We start from the raw sequence: 16,900 nt of genomic DNA on the forward strand, positions 1-16,900 counted from the left end.
GTGAAGGTGACCTCAAGCAGCCAGTCTGCCAAGGTTTGGTGCGGACAGACCTTCAAGATGCTTTTCCCCCACAGGAAGCAATGGCGGTCGCGCTAAAGAGCCTCCCTGCAGGCACCTTGTTCAACATCGTCGGCTTCGGCACCAACGTCAAGTCTCTGTTCACGGCCAGCAAGCTCTGCACCGACGTAAGTGTGCATCACTTCAAGGGGAATTTGAATTTCCTGACGGCAGATGTTTTTCAAGCGTGCAGGACGCTCTGTTTGACGGTCTCTAATCAAGCAATAGGTCACGTCCTGGGGTTGCCTTAGCAGCAGAGTATCAGGTTAAATCCAGGCGAGGGTCTGCGAGGACACACAGTATTTTCACAAGCCTGACCATATGGTGACCTTTTACGCATGTTCAGCCCTCCAGCAAGGCAGGTGCTGATGTATGTTTACCTTCGCTTTATTACACCAAGTCTTATTCAATCACTTTCCACCCTGGCTGTGTAATTGGGGCACCTGATATCAGGACAGTCCATTTATGTCGCAGGTTATGTCCGCGCAGGCTTTGTGATTGTTAATCACCTACCATCTGCAGATAATATTCAACTGTTATGCTCCTTCAATGATTCAGAGTAGGGTTGTCCCGATACCAATATTTTGGTACCGGTACCAAAATGTATTTTGATACTTTTCGATACTTTTCTAATAAAGGGGACCACAAAAATGGCATTATTGGCTTTATTTTAACAACAAATCTTATAGTACATTAAACATATGTTTATTATTGCAATTTAGTCCTTAAATAAAATAGTGAACATACTAGACAACTTGTCTTTTAGTAGTAAGTAAACAAACAAAGACTCCTAATTAGTCTGCTGACGTATGCAGTAACATATTGTGTCATTTATCATTCTATTATTTTATCAACATTATGAGGGACAAGTGGTACTTGTTCATTTACTGTTAATATCTGCTTATTTTCTGTTTTAACATGTTCTATCTACACTTCTTTTAAAACGTAATAATCATTTATTCTTCTGTTGTTTGATACTTTACATTAGTTTTGGATGATACCACAAATGTAGGTAACAATCATACTTTGGTCATAATTTGAGTCCTCATGTGTCCAGGGACGTATTTCCTGAGTTTATAAAAATGATATAAATTTAAAAAAAAACTAAAAAAGATTTTGTGATGCTAATAAAATATCGATGTAATCATAGTAGTATCGACTGGATACGCTCCTGTACTTGGTATCATTACAGTGGATGTCAGTTGTAGATCCACCCATGGCATTTGTTTACATTGTGACGCCGGTGAGCTATTGTATCCTCCTACGGTGTGTAGTGAAGCATGTTTAGCTATTCCTCGTCCTGCAGTGATAATGGTACTTGTTAGAAACTTACTTTATTTGTCGTCATGGAGGCGAGGATTAGTGATTTAGAAGTAGCTAAAACACTGCAGACTGCGGCTGGACATTAGCTAGCTAGCAATGTCTTAAAGTACCTCTTCCTGAGGGTGTTTCAGTGTTATAACATCACCTTTATCTTTAGTTTTTAGGCAAAAATTAGTCCATTCTCCCTTTTCTGTCTACACACTGTGTCTGCTTGTAAGTACTCCGTGTGTGAACATGCTCCTCTGCTCGTAAAACCAGCAATATCACGACGTGACGACACGCCATCATGCCTGTAAAAGAAAAGGGGGCGGGGACCGGTACTTTTTAGAGGCGGTATAGTACTGAATATGATTAATTGGTATCGTGGTACTATACTAGTACCGGTATACCGTACAAACCTAATTCAAAGTTTCACTTTTTATCTGAGTTCTTGGAATGCGTATCATGTATCAAAAACTGGTTGTCCTCAAATTTCCTCCAGATAAATTCTAACAAAAGGGAAACTCTGATAATTGTTCCCGATAAAAAGATCCCCCTGATCAAGAACTCCCTTGGTGGCCTGGGTGCATCTGTTCAAAGCAGCTTCAGAAACCTTGGGCTTGTGTTGGATCAGTCCAAGTCTTAGGAGTATCACAGTCCTCAACTGACCAAAAACTGTTTTTATCACCTCAGAAATATTTATAAAGTGAGAAATTTGCTGTCAAAATTGGATCTGGAAATGATCATTCACACTTCATTTCATCTGGTACTGACTATTGTAATTCTCTCTTCACTCTTTTCAACAAGTCAACACTAAAGAGACTTCAGACGGTACAAAATGCAGCTGCCAGACTTTAGACCGGTGCACCCAGAACAGTCCATGACACCCCCATTTGATCCAGTCTTCTTTGGCTTCCAGGCAAATTCAGTTGAAGATTTTAGTCCTGACTTTCCATGCGTTGCATGGTGGGGCCCCTCAGTACATCACTAACTTGTTATGCCCCTACTCTTCAGTTGCATGGTGGGGCCCCTCAGTACATTACTGACTTGTTATGCCCCTACTCTTCAGTTGCATGGTGGGGCCCCCATCACTGACTTGTTATGCCCTACTCTTCAGTTGCATGGTGGGGCCCCTCAGTACATCACTGACTTGTTATGCCCCTACTCTTCAGTTGCATGGTGGGGCCCCTCAGTACATCACTGACTTGTTATGCCCCTACTCTTCAGTTGCATGGTGGGGCCCCTCAGTACATCATTGACTTGTTATGCCCCTACTCTTCAGTTACATGGTGGGGCCCCTCAGTACATCACTGACTTGTTATGCCCCTACTCTTCAGGGTCTTCAGGCCAGGGTCTTCTAAAGATCCCCAAAAGTCATTTTAAAACCCTGGCATTCCAGACTACAGCTCCCAGACTCTGGAACAACTTGCACCAGTCCCTCCGTGATCTTGACTTTGTTGACTCTTTTAAGAAACATTTCAAAACTTCTCTTTTTAGTAAAGCTTTTAGTTAATGCACCTTTTAACTGCAATTTTTAATCACCATTGTATCCTTTTTATGATGTTGCCCCCGTTGTTTTCATTGAATTGTTGTGAAGTTAGCATGTTTGTCTCATGTTTGTGAAGTTAGCATGTTAGTCTCATGTTTGTGAAGTTGGCATGTTCGTCTCATGATTATGAAGTTAGCATGTTAGTCTCATGTTTGTGAAGTTAGCATGTTTGTAAGTTAGCATGTTAGTCTCATGTTTGTGAAGTTAGCATGTTTGTAAGTTAGCATGTTAGTCTCATGTTTGTGAAGTTAGCATGTTAGTCTCATGTTTGTGAAGTTAGCATGTTAGTCTCATGTTTGTGAAGTTAGCATGTTCGTCTCATGTTTATGAAGTTAGCATGTTAGTCTCATGTTTGTGAAGTTAGCATGTTTGTAAGTTAGGATGTTAGTCTCATGTTTGTGAAGTTAGCATGTTAGTCTCATGTTTGTGAAGTTAGCATGTTAGTCTCAGGTTTGTGAAGTTAGCATGTTAGTCTCAGGTTTGTGAAGTTAGCATGTTAGTCTCATGCTTGCGAAGTTAGCATGTTTGTCTCATGTTTGTGAAGTTAGCATGTTAGTCTCATGTTTGCGAAGTTAGCATGTTTGTCTCATGTTTGTGAAGTTAGCATGTTTGTAAGTTAGCATGTTAGTCTCATGTTTGTGAAGTTAGCATGTTAGTCTCATGTTTGTGAAGTTAGTATGTTAGTCTCATGTTTGTGAAGTTAGCATGTTAGTCTCATGTTTGTGAAGTTAGCATGTTAGTCTCATGATTGTGAAGTTAGCATGTTAGTCTCATGTTTGTGAAGTTAGCATGTTAGTCTCAGGTTTGTGAAGTTAGCATGTTAGTCTCATGTTTGTGAAGTTAGTATGTTTGTCTCATGTTTGTGAAGTTAGCATGTTAGTCTCATGTTTGTGAAATTAGCATGGTGTGTCATGTTTGTGAAGTTAGCATGTTACTCTCATGTTTGTGAAGTTAGCACATTTGAAAACTTCTCTTTTTAATAAAGCTTTTAGTTAATGCACCTTTTAACTATCATTTTTAATCACCTTTGTATCCTTTTTATGATGTTTTCATTGAATTGTTGTGTTACTTCACCTATGTTTTAAACATCGCTTTGTCATTTGATCCGTGAAAAGTGATTTATATATAAAATGTGCTTACTCACCTATTGGCAGAGTTCTGACAGCATGTTCTGCCACAGGTCACGCTGATGCAGGCGTACGAGTATGTCCAGAAGATGAGAGCTGACATGCGAGGCACCGACCTGATGGGGGCGCTGTCCTGGGTGTACCAGCAGCCCATGCAGCAGGCGTACCCTCGCCAGGTGTTCATCATCACAGACGGGTCCATCAGCAACGTGGGCAACGTTTTAGAGCTGGTCCGGAGGAACACGTGCGCTGGCAGGTATGGAGGCATTAGGTATTTTTCCACCGCAGGAACTTACCCGGGTAAATAAAGTTCCCCCTGTGTTTCCACCAAAAACTACCCGGGTAGATTTAGTTCTTCAGGAACCTTTCGGAGTTCCTCCTAGCTCGGTGGGACTTTTTCAAGCAACCAGGAACCTTTTGGGGGGCTGTCGAACGCTGATTGGTTGAACACAGTTGGGGGCTTCCTAAAACGTGTTTTTCAAAGCCATGACCACCATTTTGGAATATACGCAGCGACTTGTTTATTTTTTAAATCTTGTATTTCTATTACAACAAGCTTGACAACAAAGAGAAAGAAGAACAAAGGGAGATTTTAAAATGCAGGAACTTTTGTGGGGCATCTTTGTGCTGAAGAACCCTGATCAGTGGAGCTATTTTGCAGTGTTTTTACTCAGCCGTAGTCTTTAAAATATATGCAGTTTATTGTTTTGGATTATTTTTACAAACTTCATTTCGATACGCAAAGATATGGGAAGGTGACAGACTCTTTTAAACGTATTTACACTCGAAGCAGCTATCTTAGCTGCTTCCTACGCTGACTTTGTTGGACAAATTTTGGGAAAAAGGAGGCTGCACATGAGTGGAACAAAGGTAAATAACATTAATTATCACCTATTTACTTTGTTACATGTTGTAAAACTAGTCAGTGACACTCCATTTGTCATTATTAGCCTTAACCCCAGTGAACAGAATGCTAATGCTAACGCTAAAGCCTATGTGTTCGTGTTGTCAGCATGAGATCAACCCTGACATTTATTATTTATATATTGTTATTTACAGATAAACCGTGACATTTACTATTTACATATTGTTATTTACAGATAAACCCCGACATTTATTATTTATAATTTGTTATTTACAGATAAACCCTGACATTTGTTATTTATACATTATTTACAGATAATCCATGACATTATTATTTGTATTTTGTTATTTACAGATAAACACTGACATTTGTTATTTACATATTGTTATTTACAGATAAACACTGACACATATTATTGATATATTGTTATTTACAGATAAATCCTGACATGTATTATTTATATATTGTTTTTTACAGATAAACACTGACATTTGTTATTTATATATTGTTATTTACAGATAAACCTTGACATGTGTTATTTAAATATTGTTATTTACAGATAAACAATGACATGTATTATTTATATATTATTTACAGCCAAATGGACCAAAAGGAAAAACACTGACATTTATAATTGATATATTGTTATTTACAGTAAACACTGACATTTATAATTGATATATTGTTATTTACAGTAAACACTGACATTTATTATTTATATATTGTTATTTACAGATAAACACTGACATTTATTATTTATATATTGTTATTTACAGAAAAACACTAATATGTATTATTCATATATTGTTATTTACAGATAAACACGGACATGTATTATTTATATATTATTTACAGCCGAAATGGACCAAAAGGACCCTCATGAATCCATCATTTACCGAGAGGACGACTTTCTGACTGTTGGACATTGCGGACAAAAGCCTGACTTTTTATGAACAATTCCGTACACTTTATTTTAAGTATTCTCCTTTTGTATATTATTGCTTGGTATTTCATTTACTTACTTTTTAGTAAAATAACTCTGACCTAATATTGTCTGTTTATTGACATGGTATAAGTGTAGAAATAAACCAAACCACCATCCATACGTCATCAGCATGATTTGTATAAACTACCTTGAACTGTGAAATGTGGTGGAAACACAAACCACACACTTCTACAGGAACCAAATGGAAAAGGGCCTAATGTCTGCTTTTTGTTCCAGTGCCTGGTTTTCGGGCTAGAAGACGGAGTCACCTGATACCTATTTCCTTCCTGACTACTTAAGCTCTCTCGTCTATTCCCTCTGTGCCTGTTGATTCCTGATGCTTCACCCTTCCAGTCTTGTTCATCTCCTCTGCTCTTGCTCCACTCACACTCATTGTTCCTGCGGCTCTGTCCCGTCGCTGCCGTGTAGTGTTTAATTGTTCCTCTCCATACTTTTTGTGTGCGTCCTTAATTGTTTTTTCTCACCACTTTTTGAGTGCGCTTTTTGTTATTTTTATTCTTTCTTCTCTGCGTTGGGGTCCTACGGACAGGCATGGGAATCAGCGGTCTTCTGTTTCATCCATCTATATTGCCCAGGGGCATACATTGTGGTCATCTACAACTGTGCATTTTGGGCCAGCCATAAACACACACTTTGAGACAGAAATGTACTCACGCTGTGTGTTTACAATAAAGCAAACAGAAATGGAGTAGAACATGGGTGTCAAACTCGTTTTCATTGCGGGCCACATCGCACTTACGGCTTCCATCAAAAGGCTGCTTGTAACAGCAAATAATATAGGAATTTGCCTAGGGGTTGGATTATTATTTTTTTGCGTGAACTGTAAAATAAAATCTGTATATTTTACTGTAAAACTCAGTCACCAGAATTGTACTGTCAAATGTCAAGTGTGTTTTTTTTACAATATAGCACAGTATGTAAGGGACTCATATGGCTGCATCCATTTCTGGGTGGATCTCACGTGAGAGGAAGGTGGGGGGTAATAATTTTGCCACGCAGTCTGCTGAAAATGATGGAAAGTGCCACTCTACATTGCAACTGACGTTGTGGTCAAAGTTGGAACTGCCACAAAACACATTTTAAGATATTCCTCATTTGTCTGGCAGCTCAAGTGGATAGTGCATTCCCTCAGTTCAATAAACAACAACAAATGGGGTCATATGAATCCCCTTCCCACTGTACGGTAAAAGGAAACACAGTAACACTGTTTTTTACGGAAAAAAACTGGCAGCTGAGTCGCCAGGACTTTACTGTAAAATCTACGGTGGTTTGTACAACATATTACTGTTAATGGGAAAAATAGTACCACTGTTTTTTTTACAGAAAAAATGGCAGCTTAGCCACTGGAATTTTTTTGTAAAATTTACAATAATTTTTTTTTAAAACATGGAAAAACAGTACCACTTTTTTTTTATTCTGGCGACTGAGCTGCCAATTTTTTACCATAAAAAATGTGGTACCGTTTTTACCGTAATTACATTAACTTTAGATTTTAGGGTACAAAATTAACAGCTCAGTCGACAGAACTTTACCGTAAAAAAAAAAAATCTGGTAAAATAGTTTTCAATTTACAGTAATATGCTGTAAAAACCACCGTAGATTTTACCGTAAAACCTATTGTCATTTTTACAATGTACAATTTGATGGATAACATGGGTTGAAATCATAAGTCAAGCATATATTTTTGCATTTATTTTTATTTTGACAAATAAATTGTTTGCAAAGTATGATAATATAATATTTGTTGCAGTATTGGATAAGAGTAAAGCTTAAAAAGGTATGCAATTTCATGCAGTACATGTATTTTTGTAAATTGAAAAATGAATACATTTAGTAAGAAAATATAGAGTACTTAATTGACGCATTATAATTTCCAGGTGTTTGCGGGCCATATAAAATGATGAAGCGGGCCAGATCGGGCCCCCGGGCCTCGAGTTTGACACTTGTGGAGTAGACCGTGTGTGCAGAAGGAGACGAACGTCAAAGGGCTGGAGTAAATTTCAGCCCCGCCCATTAATCCCCTTAAGTGCTCTCGGCAATAAAAGTCTCCCTGGGTAATATACAATAACTCCATTTATAGCTCATTAGTATGCTGCTGGTGGACCGACTTTCTTCTCAGATTTTGGTTTGCTTCCTTTCAAATCTATATACTTACATAACTGATCGACTTTGTTTCACTTGTGGCGTATAAATGTTGCAGAATTATGAAAAATAGAGCATGTTTTTTCAAAGTAAAAATATGTTTAGTCATGTAAATGTAGTGAACGCGCTAAACGCAGTTTCTAATAGACATTCCTTCTAATATAGCTAAATACGGCAACCAAAATAGGAGAAACATCTGGAAGTATTCAAGTATGATGCAGTGCACTATTTTAAACACATCTGGTGTCTGGTAGGAAGTGCAGTGATTGTACCTTTCTTGTGTTGTGATGCAGATGCTTTGGCTTAGGTCTGGGTCCCCGAGCCTGCAGGCGACTCCTGCAGGGCGTGGCCAAGCTGACAGGAGGCACCACAGAGACTTTGGAAGATGGGGAACGACTTCAGCCAAAGGTCAGGATCGCTGCCACCTTGTGGGGTAATGTATAGACATTGCTGAATGAATACAAACATTCACATATATAAGCTAGTGATGTGCCAATCGATCGGCCACTGATCAGTATCGGACGATTTCTGTAAAAAAAGTATGTGATCGCATTTGTCGATCAAGTGAAGTGAAGTGAAGTGAATTACATTTATATAGCGCTTTTTCTCAAGTGACTCAAAGCGCTTTACATTGTGAAACCCAATATCTAAGTTACATTTAAACCAGTGTGGGTGGCACTGGGAGCAGGTGGGTAAAGTGTCTTGCCCAAGGACACAACGGCAGTGACTAGGATGGCGGAAGCGGGGATCGAACCTGCAACCCTCAAGTTGCTGGCACGGCCGCTCTACCAACCGAGCTATACCGTCCCGATCAATGCCTTTTTAATGATGATCACAAACGTCAATCTCCTCTGACTGACACTGTATGTGTTTTTAGTCCCCCGGCTGACAAGTGGCTGGCAGCTAATTCTCCCCAAAGTTTACAATAATCACCTCCATTAAGGCAAATAAACTATATTTTAAATACCATTATCACTGGAGGACAAGGATGAACCTGTTACACCAGATCTGGGCAAATTAAGGCCTGTGGGCCGCATGTGGCGCATTAAGCTTTTCAATCTGGCCCGCCGTATATTCCCAAATAATCTTTTTAGACCTTTAACATCAAAACTGTAGCTGCCATTATGATGTGCTGTGATGTTTTCAAATGGCTGTAAGTCTTGAACTATACAGAGTATTTCAAGGGTTGGAATCTGCGCTTTTGCATGATACTAGTTACTATGGTAATCTAATTAGTTACTATGGTCATCTAATTAGTTACTATGGTAATCTAAGTCACAGCAGCTCAGACGAGGCACCAAGCAGTGTGGGTGGGGTGCGTTTCCACAGTGTTTCCAGAGCGGCCAGCCTGAAATGTGGGTGTCAGGGACAGACGCGGAAGGAGATTTTTACAACAAAGTTCTGAAGCTTAGTGACATATCAGATATAACAGATTGTAGGTGGGGTTTTTTTTTACCCTTCACGTTCATATTTGGGTGTGTTTGTTGCATTTTTGTTGATTGTAAAATATGTGGATGGAGAGGGGGTCTGATATTCATATATTGTCAATATTCAGTGTTTTATTGTTGATAGTTAATATTGTAAATCCCACATTCTTTATTTTCATGTACATTCTGGGTGTCTCATTCAGTAAAAATATGTAAAATTCCATTCCGTTTTTTAAGGCAGTCTGTCATAACGTTTTTAGCTTTTAATCAGACATTACTGTGAGGTTTTGTATTAGTGTTCCTAAAAATAGATCTACCGGCCCCCAGACACATGTTTTTCTCTAAATTTGGTCCGCCGAGTCAAAATAATTGCCCATGCCTGTTCTAAACGTTGGTCAGCCTTCTTACATATCACAGTTCGCCCTCAAATTCAGGTTTTCATCAATTGGGAACATCCCTTGTATGAACACATGTGTCACTCATGCATGATGTGTAACTATCTTATCAGCTCATCAAGTCACTGAAAAAGGCCCTTGAACCTGTGCTGACTGATGTGCGGATTGACTGGTACCTGCCCGAAAATGTGGAGGCCCTTCTTTCCCCAAATGAAATACCTCCCCTCTACCCGGGGAATCGCCTTATTGGTTACTGCACGCTGTATGACATGACAACATTTAATGCCAAGGTACACCAGGCACGTTCATTGTGTGAATGTTGAGAGATGTAGAAAATGTCAGTATCTATGGACAGTACACCAACGTTTAACTCCACCAACTGTATGTTTTAGTGTCAAGAGCGGGCCTATAAAGGTACACGTAATGCCTCCATTGGCTCGGTTTTTTGCCAGTCGAATGATGAGACCTCGCCTCCTACTTCGGAACTCATGCCTGCAGCTGCCTGCTCGGAAGGTAATGACTTGGAGGAGGCGCTGAGGGAGATCTCCAGAGAGATCTCCTATGAGTTTTCCTGTGCCAAAGATGCTGACCCCACAGGTCAGTAATAATAAGTTCCTTGTCTGTCTATAGCGTTTACCACTTCTATTTACTACCTAGGCTGGTCCAGTGATGTTCGGAAAAGGATTCAGGAGAGCTCCTACATCCAGGAGCAGTATGTCCTCACCCACTGCTCCCTTAGTAGCGAGCGCAGTCCTCCTACGCACGTGCAGGCCTCGTCAAGTTCGGACAATACGAGCAGGGCCTGTCCGCCTGACCCCATTGACTCCGCTCCGCTGCTGGACACGGGATCTTTACCACAAGGTCTTGAGAAGATGCCCGCTCTAGAACCGAGATCGTCTTTGTCTCGCTGGGCTGACTCAGAATGGCAGGAGAACCTCTCAGCTGAGAGTCCGCACGGCAGCATGAAAAAGGTAGGCTTGTCTTGGTTTGAGTCGTTTGGTAGGTTAGCGTCAAGACTTCAAAAACGCCTGCAGACCACCTGCTGTACATTAGCACTGGAGCCTCTGAACTAGCGGTCCAAAAACAAAAGTATTTGTATTTCTACCGTATTTTCCGGACTATAGAGCGGTATATAAGCCGCACCCACTAAATTGTAGGGAACAAACATGTTTACATGTATTAGCCGCACCGCACTATAAGCTGCAGATATATATGTTGCGAAATGTGTTATTTACACAGAAAGATTATATGAATGTTTATTAATATACCTTAATTGTTTCCAAACAGTGCCTGTAAAACGGCTGATCAAACAAAACAGAAGTCATCATCGTGGACCCACAAGCTGAGGAAGCTAGCAATCCAATCAGCTAAAGAGATTCCAGAACTTTTTGTAAATTTACTGAGGAATTTGTGAAACTGTAACAATACAAAAAGAATGCCATTGTAAGTTAATAATACTAACACACACTCATAAACGTGTTAGAATATTAGCTAATGCTAACAACGCTCTCTTGATTACATTACAAATATCCACTCCAGACATCACACATGGGACAGTTTAGTAAGTAAAAACAGTTTTGGTTATATTTGTAAAATGTACAAACGTTGCTTGGAGTGGTGAATGAAGAGTCCACACGAGTAGAAATGAAATGGACGGCTAGAAGACAGAACGGCACTTCTACTTCCGGTTGAAAGCACTAAATAGAAGGACACTGCAGCGCCTGCAGTGAGCGAACTCATCCAAAAGATGGTGCCATAGCACAGACAATAGCACCTTTTCAGTATATTTTCTTGTTTTATTTTAAAAACTATTTGCATAATGGCCGTCTGCGAATAAAATTCCATAAATTAGCCGCACCCTTTTATAAGCCGCAGGGTTTAACGTGTCGGAAAAAAGTAGCGTCTTATAGTCCGAAATTTACGGTATATTTTATTTGGATTCTTTGTGTGCGGAAAGTAGGAAGGGCCCATTCGTCACGGCTTATCACTTGAAACGTGACCAGCTAGGGGGGGTGCATTATACAGGTTAGCCGCCAGACGGCAGTCGAGTGTTGTCTATCTTAGAATGTGTTTTGTAGCAATTCCAACTTTGACCACAGCGTTAGTTCCTATGTCGAGTGGCATTTTCTATCATTTTCAGCAGACTGCATTGCAAAAATGATTAACCCCCTCTCCATATACATATATACACAACATGTATATACATACATACATACACACAAATATAATGTATATATAATTGTATATATATATATATATATATATATATATATATATATATATATATATATATATATATATATATATATATAAAAATACATGCATATATTTTTACAACTACATATAATTTATAAAGCTGTAAAAATATATAATATATGCTAAAATGTATAAAGTCTAGTCAACCAGCATCATAAATTACTCACTGACCCCCGGTGGTCCACGGGCCCCACTTTGACAAAGTCTTCAGACATCCCCGACATGTCAGTAATTGCCAATACCAACTGTTCGATTCCACTTTCCAGAGTTGTACTGAAGAACCTCATTGGAGACAAAAATCGCTGGCCCGTTCAACCATGGCAGCACGAAGCTTCTCATCGCCGCAAGGTGAGATGGAGATGCATCGCCTCAGGAGAGCTCTGGAGAGGGTCTCCTTCGACCAAACTCTGGGAGGGAGGCTGGATGAAAGTGACGGAGAATCAAAGCCAGCAGACGTACTGTCCCACAGAAGCCTGAATGATTCCAGTGAGTTTTTTTTTTTGTACAAAATCCCTTTTCTCCTTTCATGTTGCTATCTAAGTTTCTCTTTCTTTTCTCCTCAACCCACAGGCGGACTCCTTTTTCCCGCCTCTCCTCTCGACTGGGATAACTTCACAGACCCAGAGTATCTTTTCACTGCCGTCTCTTTGGAGGATCCTCCACCGGGTCAATGTCGCTCACTCATTCACGGGCTTCTAGGAGGCAGACCCGTGTCCTGGGAGGTCACCGTCAACCTGAGCCACCTCTGGGTGCCTGAAGACAAGAGTGCCACAGTGGTGGGAAGTGGAGGAGGAAGTGAAAGGGAATCTTGGGAGGAGATCGTTCACCAGCTCACCGCTCGCTCCGTCATAAGAGACTTTGAGAAAATGGCAGAGCGGGAGAACCAAACAGAGCACGGTTAGGTTCAATAGACCGATTCATCTACAATAACGCACATATTGTATACCTGCTACTGTACTTTCTTAGGTTCAGCAAAGCGATACCGTGTGAAGGCTATCCAGACCAGCAAGCATTGCAGTGTCACCTGTATGTACACGGCCTTCACCATCCTTGACAGCAACCCCAACAGAGGCTTCCAGGAAAGTATGGATGTCCAAAACACAGGTGTGACACCTATCATCATCATCATCATTTTCTAGTCGTAGTTTGCTGTCCTGCATGTTTTTCATTCATATAGGAAACCAAAAACATTACTTTAATCAAGTGATTCTTTGGCGTAACACCAGTGGTACACATACCACAGTTTGAGAATAACTGGTGTAAACTATTTACTGGTACTCACAGTTTAAAATCGGTGAAATGGCGTTCGTTTTTTGTGCCAGAACTCTTTACATCAATACATTATTCAGCGAACTAAACGGTAAAAAAAAACAACCGGTCTCAACGTGGTGCAGAGTACTGTGCACTTTGACACCACAGCAAACTACAATACCCTTTTTGTGTTTAGGTACACTTGTGAGGAGCAGTGGCCGGTCGCACTCAGGTAGTCGCAAGCAAAAAACCTACTCTGTAGGTCTGGGCAGACGACCTGCCAGTGGAGACTGTGAGGAGGTTGAGGACACATTTAACTCTACAGGTAGACAAAATGGATGACGACGGTTTCCTTTGCCAAGATGGTAGATGATCAGCCATCTTTTTGTATCTTTCAGACAGAGATGACACCCCTACCTCACCTCAAAGCCTTACATCCTGGGACTCCAGTAAGTCTACTGTCCCAAAACATGTCCTCTCTCTTACCTCTAGTGCAGGGGTGTACAAACATTTTGACTGAGGGGCCGCATATATATTATTATAATAATATAATGGGTGGCGACATAATTAATGCTTATTATTATTGGTCATTTAGAGTATGTGAAAGTTAAACTTTCGTGACAACCTCCTTAAAGTTTTTTAATCAATCAGAAATATCAAGCAGCTAAAATGCACCAAACATGGATAAGTGTGGAGTGTTTTGCATTTTTCCCATCATCCTTTGTAATGGATTTAACTGGGTGTCATTTAGTTTTTTGCTTTATTTTGATTGGACGTTTTTTTTATTTTATAATATTCACAATATTCAATGAGCTGGTTGTGTTATGTGTGACAATGTTTCTTGATTTTTTTATTTCCCTGCACCATGACTTGGGAAGGTTGTTTGGATTGGGACTTAAAAGTAAATGCTCTGTTGTTTTACCATGTAAGTACAATTAATTGTTAAGTTACTGTTGTTGGCCACCAGATGGTGGTAATATCAGAGTTGACTCAACATAGGCTATTTGTATTTTATAACTACGAAGGTCCTGAGTTCAATCCCGGGCCCGGGATCTTTCTGTGTGGAGTTTGCATGTTCTCCCCGTGACTGCGTGGGTTCCCTCCGGGTACTCCGGCTTCCTCCCAACTCCAAAGACATGCACCTGGGGATAGGTTGATTGGCAACACTAAATTGGCCCTAGTGTGTGAATGTTGTCTGTCTGTATCTGTTTTGGCCCTGTGATGAGGTGGTGACTTGTCCAGGGTGTTCCCCGCCTTCCGCCGAAATGCAGCTGAGATAGGCTCCTGCAACCCCGAAAGGGACAAGCGGTAGAAGATGGATGGATGGATAAATACAGCGCTCCAGACCAATTTACTTACTGAATTTGTGCCGGCTCACGGATAAAATTGGAGACGGCGGTGGGTCAACTGCGGCCGTAATTTATCCACATAAATAACATGAACATTAAAAGCATGTTTGGCAAACTTCTTTATTATTACTTCGGGTGTCATAAGAAAACTTTTTCACTTTTGATACAATATCGACATTGGAGCCTTGGGTGTTGGCCGATACAATATCAGCAGGAATCATAGTACATACTACTTATTTTGTAGTGTGAACTGTTAGACAAGGTTTGATCTAGTGATATCAGATTGTAGGTATGAAAAACACTAAACTTATAGTGTTAAAGTAGATACTTGAATTATGGAAAAGAACTATGGTTGGGATTAAAACACTAACCTTACAACAGATTTATGCTTTTCAAGTGGAGTGTTAATTTGTGTTTTGGCGACACCTAGTGGTCACAATAATCAATCAAATTAAGGGCAAGACGCAAGCAGTTGAATGATGCGGACACGTTCGTTACTGGATACTTTCTAATACGCTTCTGCCTTGGAGTCTGTTTATCTGTAATTATTTTGCAACTATAATTATTTGATACTTGTTCATATTGACAAATGTCATGTCTTAGACTGCATAATTGTTCAATTAAGGACACTCATTTTTTCAGTGTCAAGAATTTTGAGAACAAAAAATAATTTATTCCATTTTGGAATAAGGCTGTAACATAAAAAGTGGAAAAAGTGAAGCGCTGCAAATGCATTGTATAATAAGTCTAATATGTCGAGCTAGTGAGCTTAGCTGTTACATAGAGTAGCTGCTAGCTCTTAGTAGCCTGTAGCCTACCATGTTTACCTTTTGTAAATAACATCACTAAATTACAAGGGAAGATAAAACTCGTGTGCTTATTGGAGAATATTTAGCTGTTAACTTGCTGTCAATCTTTGCACAAGTAAACACGCTGCAGGACTGCTTATATAGGAGTTTTTAGATCCAATATCAATATTGGATCAGGACAGCCCTAATTATTACTGAATGCATATTTGACCTTGCTGCTGTTTCAGATGTCGGGGGCAATGCCCCCAGTACTGCTGCCTCAGCAACAACGGGCCCCTCGTCCACACGTTCTCAGAGATCTATAGAGAGCAAGTCAATGGAGAGCTTCTTTGGCACGAGGTAAGCTTGGAAACCCATCCAATAAAATGGCACACTGTTGTTAATGCTTTACTTACACTCACTGGCCACGTCAACACCATCAACAGTTTAGTTCATTTTGCTCACAGTGCATTCGGAAAGTATCCACAGCGCTTCACATTTTATGTTATAACATTTCCATCAAAATGACCTTATTCCAAAAAATAGAAGTCATTTTTGTACTCAAAATTCTACACGCTACCCCATCATGACAATGAGAAAAGTTTTGTTTTTGTTTTGCAGATTTATTAAAAGTAAAAAAAAAAGTATTTACAGCCTTTGCTCAATACTTTGTTGATGCACCTTTGGCAGAAATTACAGCCTCAAGTCTTTTTGAATACAATGCCACAAACTTGGCACACCTATCTTTGGGCCGTTTCGCCCATTCCTCTTCGCAGCACCTCTCAAGACCCATCCGATTGGATGGGAAGTGTTGGTTTTCTTCCAGGATGTCTTTGTACATCTTTCCCTCTATCCTGACGAGTTTCCCAGTTCATGCCGCTGAAAAACATCCCCACAGCATGATGCTGCCACCACCACCAAAAAGACTTGAGGCTGTAATTTGCATCAACAAAGTATTGAGCAAAAGCTGTGAATACATGTGATGTTTTTAGAAGTTTTTTATGTTTAATACATTTGCAAAAAAAAATGAAAAATGTGTTCACATTGTCAATAATTTTGAGAACAAAAAATTATTTATTCCGTTTTGGAATAAAGCTGTAACATAACAAAATATGGAAAAAGTGAAGCGCTGCAAATGCATTGTATAATAAGTCTAATAGGTCTCATAGAGCAGGTGTATTTCATGTGGCCATTCAATGCAGTTTCAAGGCAGGACACATTTGGATACCTGTAAACGTCACTGTAAATCTTCCAGGTTTCCGCTTGGCAGACTCAGATCCTCTATTTCATCAGGAAGACAGGTTCCTCTCAAGTCCCACTGCCTCTCTGCAGAGACTGAGAAACAACCTGATAATGAAGCATCAGACTACCTGCCCCTGGTGAGTC

At 40.0% G+C, this 16,900-nt stretch overlaps 2 protein-coding genes across 2 annotated transcripts in view; one reads left to right on the forward strand and one right to left on the reverse strand.

The window, feature by feature from the left end:
* The window catches only part of prss56 (serine protease 56), a 67,780-nt gene extending 55,216 nt beyond the window's left edge, over positions 1-12,564 (reverse strand). Inside the window, exon 1 of the mRNA XM_062022768.1 lies at positions 12,294-12,564. The gene's annotated coding sequence lies outside the window, so the exon portion shown is untranslated. The remainder of the gene's footprint in view (positions 1-12,293) is intronic.
* vwa5b2 (von Willebrand factor A domain containing 5B2) overlaps positions 1-16,900 on the forward strand; it is a 43,181-nt gene that overhangs the window by 25,146 nt on the left and 1,135 nt on the right. The window contains exons 8-21 of the mRNA XM_062022767.1: positions 1-6; positions 75-185; positions 4,089-4,291; positions 8,342-8,456; positions 9,984-10,160; positions 10,263-10,467; positions 10,528-10,841; positions 12,393-12,612; positions 12,697-13,023; positions 13,093-13,230; positions 13,574-13,702; positions 13,776-13,826; positions 15,763-15,874; positions 16,770-16,893. The exon at positions 1-6 is cut by the window's left edge and continues 171 nt beyond it. Coding sequence (XP_061878751.1) covers positions 1-6; positions 75-185; positions 4,089-4,291; positions 8,342-8,456; positions 9,984-10,160; positions 10,263-10,467; positions 10,528-10,841; positions 12,393-12,612; positions 12,697-13,023; positions 13,093-13,230; positions 13,574-13,702; positions 13,776-13,826; positions 15,763-15,874; positions 16,770-16,893 — 2,232 coding nt within the window. The remainder of the gene's footprint in view (positions 7-74; positions 186-4,088; positions 4,292-8,341; positions 8,457-9,983; positions 10,161-10,262; positions 10,468-10,527; positions 10,842-12,392; positions 12,613-12,696; positions 13,024-13,092; positions 13,231-13,573; positions 13,703-13,775; positions 13,827-15,762; positions 15,875-16,769; positions 16,894-16,900) is intronic.

Source organism: Entelurus aequoreus, linkage group LG16 (assembly GCF_033978785.1).
Source record: "Entelurus aequoreus isolate RoL-2023_Sb linkage group LG16, RoL_Eaeq_v1.1, whole genome shotgun sequence".
Taxonomy (NCBI): domain Eukaryota; kingdom Metazoa; phylum Chordata; class Actinopteri; order Syngnathiformes; family Syngnathidae; genus Entelurus; species Entelurus aequoreus.